The 15,110-nt window shown below is 39.8% G+C and overlaps 1 protein-coding gene across 1 annotated transcript in view; it reads left to right on the forward strand.

Moving 5' to 3' along the window:
* CDCA2 (cell division cycle associated 2) overlaps positions 1–14,580 on the forward strand; it is a 49,842-nt gene extending 35,262 nt beyond the window's left edge. Inside the window, exons 14-15 of the mRNA XM_047760601.1 lie at positions 10,572–10,746; positions 13,178–14,580. Coding sequence (XP_047616557.1) covers positions 10,572–10,746; positions 13,178–14,412 — 1,410 coding nt within the window. The 3' untranslated portion in view covers positions 14,413–14,580. The remainder of the gene's footprint in view (positions 1–10,571; positions 10,747–13,177) is intronic.
* Positions 14,581–15,110: the final 530 nt, after the last annotated feature.

The following is a 15,110-nucleotide window of genomic DNA, read 5'->3' on the forward strand; positions in this document are numbered from 1 at the left end:
TTTGACTTTGCTCCTGCCAGTGGTTGGTTGGATGGCGTCCCCATATTGAAGGAAGAGTGTAGAAAATAGCTCTGTCTTCCTCCACCCTTCGAGGCCTGTGCTGGCTCGGATAACGTCACCGTCACTATGGATAGCAGACCTAGCACCTTATCCTGAGTCCTGGTGTCCCTGGGCTTCAGTGAGCTGGACTTCCCCTGCCATACCCTACTGCTCGTTGGTACCCAAGACCCTCCCACCTTTAACAGTACACATTTGTCTGTATGTCCATTCACCATTCTCATGCCACCTTACTCAGACCTCCTCTAGTATTGTTTACTCTTCAAGAGCTTTCAGAGATTCTTTAATTTCCCATGTTTCTTTGTCTATCCTAGGCCGTGTAAGCTGTTTTTTCAACACTCTTCTGTAATCTTGGGTCTTCATCCCTTTCATTCCATGTCCACCCTGATTTCATGCAACCATCATCCCCTTTCCCATCCAGTTCTGCTGCTGGAGAGTCTCACAGAGCCAGATATTATTACAAGTCTGGCCTCATCCTCTACCACTTTGCCACTTTCATCATTTTTCCAAGGCGTTTAGTAACTCATTGACTAAAATCCAATGTGTTCTTTGAGACCTGTTCCTACGGGCCATCTCTGTGGCATTTGATACAACAGAACACTCTGTGCAGTCTCCGTTAAAGGTTTGTTTGCTTCCACATTCACTCCTGAATGTTCGTTACCCAGAGTTCTACTCCTTGCCTGCTAAACTGCTTTATTTTCTGGGTGGTTTCATTTGCAACATGGTTGATGACTCAAATCTTTCCCAACCTTAAGCATATGTTCAACTTACTAGATACCTTTTCTTAAACCACCCTGCAAACACCTCAAAAATCAACATTTCCAAAACAAAACTCACCCATTTCACTCCAGTATACACCCACCCAAAATAGTAAATTTTCCCTGCTGCTCCATGAACCAAAAAGTGTTACCACACTTGGTTTAAACGCTGCACAAATATCCCCTCGAGTCGGCAGAGCTGGAAGAAACTGCATGTTTTCCTGGTTCAGCCTCTTTTGGTCACACACTCCTTTGAAAGGTCTTCTAGCTGAAAAAAAACATACACATCAGTTGAAAATATGCGTACATCTTAAGATCATGGCATTAGAGATCAGGTTCCTTCATACTCCTTGAAAAACACTGTTACAAAGAAGGTACACCTGGTTCTTCACCTAAAACCAATAGCCTGAAAGTTCAGGAAGAACTGACCATTCATTTTGCTCCAACCACTCCCAGGACTCCACTGAGTCAAGAGCATTGATGTGATTCGAGGGAGTGGGCTTATTGCAAAAGCGAGGAGAAGAGGGAAGGAGGGAGGAGGGCAGCAGGCAACCCACCGCTGTCTTCAGTGAGCTTCTGGACGACAGAGCACATGGGAGCAGGTTGACAGATAAAAGAGGTGGGAGATTTGCAGCCTAGAATGTGCTGGAGGGGGGAGCTCAAGGGGTGCTAAGAAGCCAGCCAGCTTATAGGAATCCCAGGAGACACTGGGCCTAGTTCCCGTGGATGGTGAGAGTGAAGAGTAGTCGTGAAAAAGAGATCAGTTGAAATCATGTACATGCAACAGTTTGCGCCATTTGGCACCCTACCCAGCCCTCCCACCATGAAGCTCAGGACGAGTGTTGTCATCTAGGTTTAAGTCCTCATTCTGGCATTTGGAAAGTCCCACAGTCTTGACATCCAGCTCTTGCCCTAAAGCACAGCCCGTGATTGACATGCCCCATTCTGCCCTTCCCTTTGCCTGGTTCGAATTTCCATGCAGGAAAGACTGAGCTGGAAAGCAGAGGAAACCCATTACTAGTTTAGCCAATATTTTCTTAAGAATCAGACAACTGAGTTAGAACCAAGAGCATGAAATACCTTTTGAAAAATACAAGTTGAAAAACTGACCCCCAGAGAGAGAGACTGATTATTCAAGAAATGGAAGGACACTTTATGAAAGTAAATAGTCTGATATGCTCAGATTTCAGAAAATATTATGTGTGTAAAGCAAAGAAGGGGATCCTATGAAAAAGGAGCAGAGAAAGAAACATTTGCCAAAATATAAAACTTGGAAGTTAGACTAGAGAATAAAGAGAAGGAAAGCTAAGGTAGGGCGAAAGAATGCAAGAGACGTGGAAGACCAATCTAGGAGACTTGATAAGAATCTCAGAAAGAACAAGAAAATTGAATGGAAGAAATTATCAAATTAAAAGGAGAGGATTTCCCAGAACTGAAGCATAGAGTCTTCAAGTTAAAAGATCGTACTGAGCGCCTAGTACCAAGGAAAAAGACCAGGAATTTGACTTGTTAACATGAAATTGAACAATAAAGATATGAGAAAAGTGGGCTTTTCCTACTAGGAAACAAGAATCAGAGTGCTATCAAGCTTAACAGCAATCCGAACACTGAAAGATAGTCAGCAGGACATTTAAAGCTTTGAAGAAAATAATTTCAGCCTGATATTCTATACCCAGCCAAACTCAATTAGTAGGAAAGAAAAGACAACATTCAAGGCTCTGAAAGTTTTTTGTTATTTGGTTTTTTAATTTTTTTGTTATTTGGTTTTTTAATTTTTTTGTTATTTTATTTTTTTAATATCACTGGAGGAGATACTCTAGCAAAATGAGCAAGTAAGCTTGAGAATTCAGGACACAGTGGGTCTAATAATGGAGAGCAATGCAAAGGAAATCTCTGCTTATTGCTGTTGAGTCAGCCTAGAAGAGCCATCAGCCCAAATCTGAGCAAGAGAAGGGTGTTCCAGGGAGGAGGTCTTTGGAAGGAAAAGCAAAGACCTGTGATTGAGCAGATGGAAGTTGTGCCGTATAAGAAAAGAATTAGATATGCCATTCCGAAGAATAATCTGTACAGGGGCTTTGGAGCAAATATGAGGCAAACTTGAGTGTGATTTCCTTTAGTGTAAGGAAAAGTATACTTTATATTAATACAAATCATCTACAGGGGGCGCTAGAGGAAAGAGAAGGAAAGAGTTCTACCCTTGGCAGAGGAATAAAACATGTTTATAAGGTCCCAAATATGTAAATGCTACTTGTTTTCAACTAACGGTAAAGCTTTAATAGTGCAAACAGTCTAGGTGTAGCTCAGAGCAGAAGGTGGAAGGCAAGGGTCTTCACACTAACAGTATGGTGGTTTAAAAAATTCAGGCTCTGAAGCCAGACAGCCTGCTTAAATACTGGCTTAACCACTTCCAGCAGTGAAATGGTGGGCCAGATTCTTGGGTCCTCTCTTCATTTTAAAATGCAAGTAATAATGGTAGTACTTATTTTATGAGCTTACTGTGAGGGTTAAATGAATTTTAGTGTATGTAAAGTGTTTAGACCAATGCCTGGTCATAGTAAGTACTGTGGCTTATAATTATCGTCTTGCAGATAAGGAATTCAAGATCTATTTTTTTTAAGTTGGTGAAAAGAAATAGAAAGGTAAATTCAGAAGTCACCGGTCAAAGAAACAAAAGTAACAGAGGGAAAAGGAAGGTTTAGTTTAATGAGCAGATAGCCTCATGGTTCATGGCAGAGAGTCAGCAGAGATTACACTGTATGGAAGGCTTGAAATTTGCTGAGAGAGTAGATCTTGAGTGTTTTTATCGCACACACACACACACACACATACACATACAAATAGTAACTGGTCATTGTGTAAAGTGATGGATGTGTGTGTTAATTCGATTGTGATCATTTTATAATGGGTAAATATATTAAAACACCATGTTGTGCAGCTTAAATCATGTGAAACCTAAATGAATACAATTTTTATTTGTCAATCATACCTCAATAAAGCTGAAAAATTTTTGAAAGTAAATAAAATTGCTAACTTGGAAGTAGCATTAGAAATCATAAGACTGAATTCCTTTAAAACCTAGAAATGGAGAAAGTTTTCAAAATATGACTCATATCCCAGAAGCCATCAGGCCAGAGATTGGTAAATTTTACCCCATTTGACCCAGATAACATGTAACGTGCATAAGAAACTCCATAAGAAAACTTGAAACGCAAAGGACAAACTTGGAAAAAAGTATTTGCAATTCCTATATCAAAATCTCCAAGAAATTTTTGTTCACAAAAATGAAATGACCTTTAAGCATATAGAAAAAATGTTCAGACTTGCTCATCATCATAAGAGAATTGCAAATCTAACATGCACTGAGATATTTCTTACTGTTTTTGTTCAGCAAAAATCCAAAAGTTTGACAACAGACTCTCCTGTCGAGGCTAGATAGGGTTGCTTATACATTTTCAGGTAATGCTAGTCTCTGTGGAGGGTATTTTGGCAATACCAAGCCAAATCAAATACTTTCCTTTACCTTTTGACTCAGCAATCCCATTTCTAAGAATCTATCACGATTCAATGACAAAAACCCAAAACACAGTTCCCTCTGTGGTGCAGTAACAACCTGACTAGAGTGGCTCGGATTGCTGCAGAGGTGTGGGTTCAATCCCCAGCCTGGTGCAGTGGGTTAAAGGATCTGGTGTTGCTGCAGCTGCGGTGCAGTTGCAGCTGGAATTCAGTCCCTGGCCCAGGAATTTCCATAGGCTGCAGCCATTTAAAAACAGCAAAAACCCCACAAAACACGTATGTACAAAGTTATTTGTTGCAACGCTTCGTAAGGCAAAAGTTGAACAAACCAAATGTCCATCAATATGAGAGTGATTGAATAAACTGGTGTGTTCACAAAAGAAGTTTTGCAGCTACAGGAAACAGTGATGAAACTTTCCAAATACTGCTATCCAATGATGCCAGGGTGTAGTTACTGTTAAGTGAAAAAAGCAAGTTGTAAAGTGATGTATGTAGTAAGCTTCCTGGGGGCGGGGGGATTGTGTTCCCTCAGAGTTCCTCTCTTGAAGCCCCGTATCTGAGAACGTGGCTCTTTTAGAGAGAGGGCTTTGTCAGAGGTGATTCGGTTCAGTGAGGCCCGTAGGTGGTTCCTAACTCCAATCCAACCTGACTGGTCTCCTTATAAGAGGAAGTTTGGACACAAAAGGAGATGCCCCCACAAAAGGGGCAGGGGGAGAAAACAGTGTGAAGAGGCAGCAGGAGAATGGCCATCTGTGTGCCAACGGGAGAGGCCTCAGAGGAAACCAACCCTATCAGCGCATTGATCTTGGACTTACTGTCTCTAGAATTGTGAGAAAAATATATTGTTTATACTTTATTGAGTCTGTGGTATTTTGTTAGGGCAGCTAATACGTAAAACTAATATATTACCTTTTATCTAAGAAAGTAGGGAACATAATATATAGGTATATATGTAAGTATACACACATATAAAATCTTGGACAACCCCCCCCCTCAAAAAAAAAAAGGTGGGAGAATAGGCCAAAGACAAATCAGAATTGGTTACCTGTAGGGAGAAGAAATAGAGGAGGGAATAGAGAGAAATGAAAGATTTCCTTGAATGTGATTTTCACTTTTGACTTTGAACTGTGTAAACAGTCTACATGACTATGAAACAATTATAGCTCAGTCTTTAAAAAGTGGAAACAAAATGAAGCGAATTTTTCAAATCATATCTCATGTTGGTGGCTCAACCTAATAAAGAGTTTTGCAAATCAGAAATTTGAGAAATCCAAATGGGATGTATCCTCAGGACAAAAAAACTGTACAGAAAGCTTACATCCATATGAAGCACTCACTGATAGAAGAATTCAGTCTAGAACGAAGCAGATAAGCAGGGTTTTGTGGCTTTTTTCTTCTTTTTTTTTACTATCATTAAGAATCAAGCTTCTTCAGATTCAAAACTCTTAAATTGGAAGTACCGTGAACATACATGATTTTCCCACTTAAAATAATTTTCCAGCTCTGTCTGCTGATAAGGCGCAGAAGCACCCAGCAGTCTTCCTACATAGATTGCCTGCCTCTCTCTACTATTTCGGCTCAGAGGGACCAGCATTACCTTAGTGAAATGGCTGCTTTCAGACTGACAACAGCACATGTAGAAAATGAGCCCAGGTCTGAACCAGGGTGCAGACAGGGCAGCCTGAGGATCTTACTGGGGCCGTGTTAAAGGACACAAAACCATTTCCCAGGACGAGGCTTCCACTGACCAAAAGTGGGGCCATGGGACCCTCAGAATGATTGGAATGAAATAAAACACAAATACAAAAAACCCACTTCATCGTAATTAAAAAACATAACAACAAAACTTAAAGGCCACTTTAGAAGCTGTCTAGGGCATCAACTTTTTGTTTTTCAATCTAGAAATGTTTGGGCTCTGTTTCAGGTCAACAAATAATTAGTAAGGGAAAGTTCTTTATAGCAGAATTTCTACTAATCAGAAAAGACCTGGTTCGCAAAAACTTGGCTGTGAGGTAGAAAGCTGATGGGGAAGCCAAAGGTCATGGATGGATCCATCAGAATAGCCAAGTCCGGCAGTTGTACGTAATGTCACGCAAGGAGAGGATGTGGGTCTCCTGGTGCAGTGGGGACATCCACAACCTCCCATGAAATGCTCTTTAGTCAAGTCTGTATCTAATGACCAGGTGATAGGAAGTACCCGGGGCGGGGGTGGAGGAACTTAAGACACGTGATTGCAGTCACCTAACTCCAAAGTTTGGTGGATTCTATGGGATAAATGCCTCAATACATTCACCAAATATATGGCAGAGCAGAAAAACAGATCAAAGGAAATCCATCAGCCAAATAGAAATGTGTGGACCTTGTTGGGATTCTGATTTGAACACTTACAAAAAGACAATTAGGACCAATTAGACAAATGTGAACTCTGAGGAAATCGGGGAAATTGCTATTGTTACGGTTTTTTGCATCTGAATTTTTGAGATCATTTTAGAGATGCATGCTGTTGTAAGAAGAATCCCAGTGGCCTTTTGCCCAGTCCTCCGCAGTGGTGACATCTTGCAAAACCGTTGTACGGTATCATGAGTAGAGTATCAAAATAACCGTCAAGATGCAGGATGTTTCCATCCCCGCTCAGGGCTCTTCCCATTTGTAGCCACATCCACCTCCCACTCCCATTCCCAGCCCCACCTTAACCGCTGGCAACCACTAATCTGTTCTCTATTTCTTTCCTTTTTTCATTTCAAGAATGTCATGTAAATGGAATCACACAGTGCAAGCTTTTGAGACTGGCTTTTTTACTCAGCATAATTCCCTGGAGATTTGTACAGATTTGTGTGTATTAATGGTTAGTTCCTTTTGTTGCTGAGTACTATTTGTCATGGGTATAAAAAAAAAAAGTGACTGCAGTGTATAAATATATCAAATCATTTATGTTCTATACCTTAAACTTACATGATGTTCTATACCAATTATATTTCAAAAACTGAAAAAAAAAAAAAAACAACAACCCAAGAAACTCCATTGTAAAAGAGAAGAAAAAAATCAGTAAAATACAATGCCAGGTAATAAAATGTTTCATTGAGAGACAAAAAAGGATCTCTTATCTCTTAGAGATACTGTAGGATTTTCAGATGAAATGATGTCATGTCTGGGATTTGCTTTGAAATAATCTGAGGGAAGGGGGTTATAAATGAGTCATATTTTCTGTGTGTTAGTAAGTGTAGGAGCTAGTTGATGGGTACATGGGGTTCAAGACTGTATTCTCCCCACTTTTTGGATATTTGAAATTTTCCGTTCTAAAAACTTTAAAAAAATTTTTTAAAGGAAACAAAACAACAACAACAAAAAAATGTAAGGAGTTCCCTAGTGCCCTAGTGGTTAAGGATCCAGTGTTGTCACTGCTATGGCGCCAGTTCAGTCCCTGGCCTAGGAACTTCTACATGCTGTGAGCATGACCCCCCAAGGGAAAAAAAAAATTATAAATCCAGCAATCAGAGCCCCTTATTTAGAGAGATGGAGCCAGCTGCACAAGAACTAAAAATGGCCCAATAAATAAGTAAATGGCAGGCACAGGGAAATGTTTGCTTTTCATCAGAAGCTTTCCTATTCAATTTGATGTGTTACCATGTACATGGGTTTTTAAAAAATAATTGTAAAACTACTCTTAGAAAACAATTGAAGTAAGACTTAATTGTGCAGATAAAACAAGAGGGAAGCATTTCGTTCTGTCCGTCCTGACCTTCACTGCATGAGAAGAAATAGGGGTGATTTGGGAGCAGATCATATCCCTTGCCAGGTAAAATCTTCAGTTGTCCTTTGTCTGCTCCAGGTCATAAACCAGTCTCCTCGTTTCCAGATCACATGGCTTCCAGAGGATTCCAATCACACGGGGCTTGTTTATTGCAGTTTAAGCAAGGCTTTTTGTATTGGAGCAAATTCAAGTTTTGATGCAATTCTAGCCTTTGCAGATGAAACCTCATGGATAAGATAAGTGTTGCTAGCTGTATTTTCACAAGAGACCAGAGGCACTTTCATCTTCCATCTTGTCTTTTCCGGTGATATACTTCTGCCGGCTCACGACCGTAAAAAAGCATTGTTAGTCTTTCATCATGTTTAGCAAGTTTTATGACATTTAACTGTACTTTCTCTTCCACATTCATTCATTTACTTATGTTTGTTGAGAAGGTGCTAAATGCTAGGCACTGTTGCAGGTGCTGGGGACAGTTTATATAAACTGTCCAAAATCCTGCTGAAAGGGGTTTACCTTATCTATGAATCAGAAACTGTTCTGGAGGTTATAACCTGATGATGTTGACCCTAGTATATTAGCTGACCTAGTAGGGCCTAGGTCACACCGTAATACTAAGAACATAAATTAATATTAAAAATGTTTTCCCCATGTTAACTAATTTAAAGGAATTTAAAGGAAAAAGACACATAACCCTTACTCTGGGTCCAGCCGTACTCAACGTATGTTAATATATTTGATGCCACAGCTTTCTGTGGTGTGTGCTCTAGTGGTTCCCAATTTACATATAGGAAGAATGGGGTTCAGAGAGGTGAGGTGACTTGCCTAAGATTGCAAAGCAGTTAAGTGGCAGAATCAGAATTTGAACCAAAGGTGGTTGACAGGAAGCCAAATATTTCTCTTTTGCAGTTCATCTATGGAGCCCAAAGGAAGATTTTTCTCTTTGCTTCCACGTCCATTGACCAAGTTATTATTTTCCCATGGAAAGTCAACAGAAGTTCCGTGAAAAAAAATGTTTCGTGGAAAAATATTTAACCCAGCATTTTTCTAATGTATTTAGAGGTTATTTATACTGAGGACTTCCTAGAGAATTTGACGTTAAATGTGTATTGTAAATCACCCAGAGGAACATTTATCTTGTACAGTGCTAAAATTATTTTTCCGTGGAATGTTTTTTCCTGCTTCAGTTTTCCAGGGTATCTATAGCTATCTCAGGGATCTTACAGTTCCGTGCCATTTCCGTACTCTTGAGTGGCTTCTACTCTTTTACACCCTTAGTTTCTCCTCTGCCAACCAGATGATCTTCCTTAAATGTAAACTCAGATGCTGCCACTCCCCGAATCACCATGCAGTGAGCCCTCATCATGTAGAACAGCCCTCCTGGCTTCATTGGCCTCTTCTGCCACTTCTCCGGGGATCCATCCGCCACCTACAGCTACTTGCAGCTCTTCCTCTGCTCTGTGCTGCCTCACTTAGACCCGTTCCGTATGCCCTTCTTTTCTTTCTTGGAAAAGCCCTTCTGTGCCACTCCCACCATCAACCAGAACAGTTCTCACTTAAGATTTGGCTTAGCCGTTCTATGTCCTGTAGAGCCTATCGTGAAAATCTCCCCTGGGCCAGCTTCCCCATCTTCCCAGTCTGTGTAGAGTCTGTCCTTGCAAATTGTTAGCTGTTCATTGCAGTTTCTCAATTATTATGTGAATGTATGCCATCTTCCAGAAGGTTTCATTTTTAGTGGCATCCTAATGTTGACCTCAAATGTGGTTCTTTCCAATATTATCACATTGAATATATTTCATTCTTTTTTGCTCGGAACAATCTATTATTTCAAGTCTTTTCCATATGAAACCTTTTTTTAATATAGAACAGTAGTTAGTGCTCAATTATTGATATGCAGTCAGAATTGAATTTAATACTGCATTCCAAATGTTATTAAAGCAGTTTTAATTTTTAGAGAAACCCACATTTTCCATCAATTATGACCAAACCTTTGTCCCTCATCTTTTACTTGTGCTTGTTGAAATCCATCTTACTTTGACCTATGCATTTGAATATTGATGAGATCATCTGTTTGAAGCAGCTGTGTGTTATCTTCAAATTTTATGTACACACCTGTTGTTTCTTCATCCAGAGCTATGAACAGAAAAGTCTCCCATAGTTTCCAGTAGATAACTCACTCCAGGTTAGTCCTGAGTCATCCTGACCACATCCTAGTTACAAATAACCTCATGTCTTAAGTCTGTCCAATTCTATAGCATCTAATCTATTTTTTACTTAGGATTTATTTTGGCAAATGCTTTGTGGAAACTCGGAAATAGAATTGAGTTCTGTTTCACATTTTACTTTGCATAAGCTACCTTCCCCCTGATTCACTTTTCTGAAATTTTAAGTGGAGTAGCTGGTCTTCAGGTTTTTGGTAAAAGTTGGTTCAAGGGTCAGAACTGTACGTGGTGCGACATCTTTCTCAACTCCAGTGTTCTAATATATTTTCTCAGGTTTTGAAAGGTTGCAGAAAGAAGAAAGCCAAGGGAAAGAAGAAAAGTGTTCCAAAGTCTTTATATGGGGAAAGAGACATTGCTTCTAAGAAGCCGCTCCTGAGTCCTATTCCTGAGCTTCCCGAGGTCTCTGAGATGACACCGTCTGTTCCAGGCATCCCAAGGATGTGCTCAGGTAGACTGTCCTTTTCCTGTCGTGGATGTTATAGCTTCTCTCCTCCCACTTTGTTACCATTTCACTCTTCTTTTCCCTTTGTCTCACTGTATAAAGAGTACATAAATTTAAAAACAGCACCTTTTTTCTCCTATTAGCAGGAGAATTTTAGATTGAAGAAGCAGTAGTTTGTAACGTTTTGGTCACCTGTTCAGAATCTGATGGATCCTCTTCCCAGAAAAACTCAGACACAAAATAGTGCATATGATAATAGGGGAAAGAATTTCCTTTTGTCCTGTTTTGTTCTACTTTTTAAAGTGTTTGGGTAAAGGAAAAATGAATTCTGTTTGGTGGTGTAGTCCATCACTAGCAATAAATAAGGTGATGGCTCAGTAATAGATACCTCTTCTGTGAGTTAAGAATAAAAAAAAAATGTTTTTAAAGACTTGCCCTGCAATGTTTTGGCACTGCTAAGCCTCTTCTAGAAATAACATTTAGAAATTGAACTTGATTGCTTTGAAAATTTTGTTTAAAAGGAAGATTAAGTCTGTTGCTAGCCTGATTAGATAAAAATTGGATTGGAGTTGTATCTGATTGGTCATGTTTGAGTTTAAATTGACTAAATCATGCTGAAAAGATTGAGTTATGTTCAAGTTTGGTGTGTGAATTTTGTGTGGAATTATTTTTAAGATAAGTCTGTCATCAGATAGATAGAGCCTGTGTTCCATTTGCTACACACTGTGTAGGATTTATAATAGATTTAAGGGTGAATATGGTACGTGCCATTATAGACTCTTGGCTTCTGCCTACTTCCTAACTTCAGGAAAGCCCCAAAGTTTAAACAAACACACTACACCCCACATCCACACACTTCTCTGGCTCTGACAGCAGCAGGGGCAGTCCTTTCCTGACCCTGCCTCCTTATATGCTTGCTGCATCTGCATCAAAGGACAAGGCCACCCCGTCTCTATTTAATCTGGCCTGATGCTGCTTCTCCTTTACGATTTAGTGATTTAGTGGTGCTGGCTGCCTTTCCAGGAAAACTTTGTTCACTTCACACCTTTACTACCTGGTTTATAGTCATCTGTCCACCTCCCTTGCCATTCTCTTCAGATTGGAAGCTAAGACTTTGCATTATATCCATGCCCAGTTCCTAACAGACCTTTTTTCCCAGACATTTGATCAATGATTGTTAGTGTATATTTTTCATCTGGCGTCATATTAGAGGATTTCTTTTTAAAAATATCTGAAGCACTTTTTTTTTTCTATAACCAATGGTTTCATTGGCTCCAAGGGTTTAAAGCAGTTCTCTCCTTCCCTCTCTCTCCCTTCCTTCTTCTCCATCTCCCTCTCTCTTCGTTCTCCATCCCTCTCTCCTGCTTTCCTTTACTAGTATGTTGATTTCATGAAAAATAGACAAACATCCATTTTTAAAGTTGTATAAAGAGCCCAACTGACATACTGGTTTGTTGGCACCCAGAGGCCCCCTACCTTATGTTATTCTCTAGCCATACATGACAATGACTCTAAGTGCCCAAATCATGGATGTACATATACCTTTTCACACTGAAACATTGTTTTATAGATTTGTGGCTCAGCGTCTGTTTTATCTTTCAGTGTGGGTTTTGTTTAAAACATTTTTTATACTCATTTGATTGGCCAATTCAAAATTCTTATTTGAACTAACCAGAGAGATGGCTTCTCATCATACTGAGATAGAGCTCATCAAGCCTGGATTCACTTAGGCTGTGTGTTACATGACTTAAAAACCTCGATGGTGTTTTTTTCTCCTGTGATGTGACACAGTGTGCCAGAAACACATGACAGGCTCCACAGGGCGTGCCTTCCCCGAGGGTGAATTATAGTCAGAGACTGATGTGGAGGGGGGAGATTTCTAGAATATTGAAACAAACGGCTCTATTTGAGAGTATGCGGTTTATGTTAATTTTGGAATACAAGGCTTAAGACCTGAGTCTCTTCTGAAGTACCCTTTAACTGTGTCCTCAGATCCCCCAGAATTCCAAGTTTTTTCTCTTCCCTTTCAGGGAAACATTCATTGATCGAAAAGTTTCAGATGCATGATGTTGCCCATTTTCAGTAATTCATTTTTAGGGAAATGAGAGATGTGTCTGCCTCATGCTCACTGGCCTTGTAGTTTGGGAAGCACATTAGAACAGAGGAAGCAATTTCAGATACAGTTCTCATTTTCTTGGTCTCGGATTATGTGCTTTATTAATCCATGCATTAAGTACATATTTCCTTAACCTGTGGGGTGAGGAAGCCCTAAAAGAGAAAGAACGATGACAGATGGGGACAAGTACAGTGTCACATTTGTAGGTCTTGTGACCTTTTGAAAGCTTAAAGCACAGAATATAATTTGGCACGTTTGATTTTTTGAGTTTATTTCCATTGTTACTTTTAATTAGATTTTAAATTATTTACATGCCTGTAGATGATTTCAACTCAAATGGTGAACTTGAAGAAGTCAAGCTTCCTAAGGGGAAGAATCTTTTGCCCCAGAATCCAGAAGATTTGCAGCTGATTCATGGCTTTAATAAATACAATGGGTCTGAATTCTGCTGCTCTTACATGAAATGTTCCTCATCTCTTATTAATGCTCCTTTTGATCAAGATTCAAGTACAAATGTTATAGAAATTGATGAAAACAGAAGTATTCCAAAAGCAGCAATTAAATTAGAAAGTGAAAATGAACTAAAAAGTGAGACTGAGAGTGAAAACAGACATATTTCCTGTGCTTCTGTGACTGAAACACCCCCCATTGTTTCAGATATTCCAAAACTTGATTTTACCCTACAGTCTCAAGAACTTTCTACTGCTGGTCAAAATGTGGAAAACCTCTTTCAGATCTTTAAAATTTCAGAGGATATAAACAGCAAGTGTGAAAAACAGGATAGTTTCTCAGGCACTCCAGAAGGAAAACTGCAGATCAAGTGTTTAATGCCTGACTCACAGAAAGAATGTGATTATTCAGAAGATCTCTTAATTGACAACATAAAAGAAAGTACAACTCCAGGTGAGGATGGGGGAGGAAGCTTCACTGAATGTAGTAAAGGTGTGGGTTACAGAGAAAGGAAATACAGAAGATCCACCGTGGGTTGTTCTGATGGGCAGTATTCATACCTGGAAAAAATGAGAAATCCCAAAGCTTCCTCTGGTGTGAGCAGCTCTGTGGGAATTAGTTTAGAAAATTCTGAACTGTATAAAGATTTATCCGACGCCATTGAGCAAACCTTCCAGAGAACAAAGAGTGAAACAAAAGTAAGACGCAGCACAAGGCTACAAAAAGGTTTGGAAAGTGAAGGGCTTGTGTGGATTTCACTTCCACCGCCTCCGGCTTCCTGCACCTCCCAGAGAAGCAAGAGGAGAACAATAGGTACGTTTGACAGCCGAGGGTTTGAGAGCCTGTCCTCCAGGCAGAACCCTTGCGAGCTTCCCACCACATCAGGCCAAGATAACCGCGAGGGCTTTGTTGCTGCTGCTGCTGCTGCTGCTGCTGCTCCTCCTGCTCCTGCCAGTTTGCCTGGGAGGAGGAGGAAGAGCTTTTGTACATCCATACTTGCAGATACTAAAAACACCACCCAGTCAAAAGGCTACAAAAGAAGAACCTTTCTCCACCAGAAGGGAGAGAAAGCTCTCCAAGCGACTTCGAGAGAATCGGACCAATAGGAGACCGGAAGCAGTAACTGACATTTCCTGCAGAACAGAACGTTTGGCGAGAGGGAGAGGGAAGGTAACCAACCATCCATGCCTGAAAGATTCTTTCATTCCAATTCCCATTCTTTGTTCAACCTCAGTGTTTTAAAAGTTTCAAATAAATCATTTGAGTTGAACCTACTTTTAAGTAGAAATAAGTGAGTTTTTTCATCATTCAAAAAGGAACCATTCTAGGAGTTCCCTGGTGGCTCATCAGGTTAAGGAGGGCCCAGCGTTGTCACTGCCGCAGCTCAGGTTGGTGTTGTGGTGCGGTTTTGATCCATATGTTCAACCCCCAAATGGTAAATGCTTTATTGATATTTCTGTTAAGGATTGTTTTCAGAACCAGCAATGTGTCTCTTATGTTCTATTTCATGTTAATACATATTTACTGCTGGAGGTTTAGAGTTTCTGTTGTAAAAAATCATCTTTTAGATTTGACTTGTTATATCTGGATGAGGAGAGTTTTTGTTTTTGAAACAAATTGATAGAATTAATGTAACTATGAAAATTGAGGGTAATACACAGTTGACAATTGTTAAAGAAAAGGGAGGGAGATGTAATTTTATTTTACAACATTCCCACTAAAAACTGGTTAAAAATTTTAACAACTAGGAGAGATGGAAACGATGAAACTTGTTTTTCCCTTTTTGAGCTAAAGAGAAACTTTA

The sequence above is a fragment of the Phacochoerus africanus genome, chromosome 15 (assembly GCF_016906955.1).
Source record: "Phacochoerus africanus isolate WHEZ1 chromosome 15, ROS_Pafr_v1, whole genome shotgun sequence".
NCBI classification, from domain to species: Eukaryota; Metazoa; Chordata; class Mammalia; order Artiodactyla; family Suidae; genus Phacochoerus; species Phacochoerus africanus.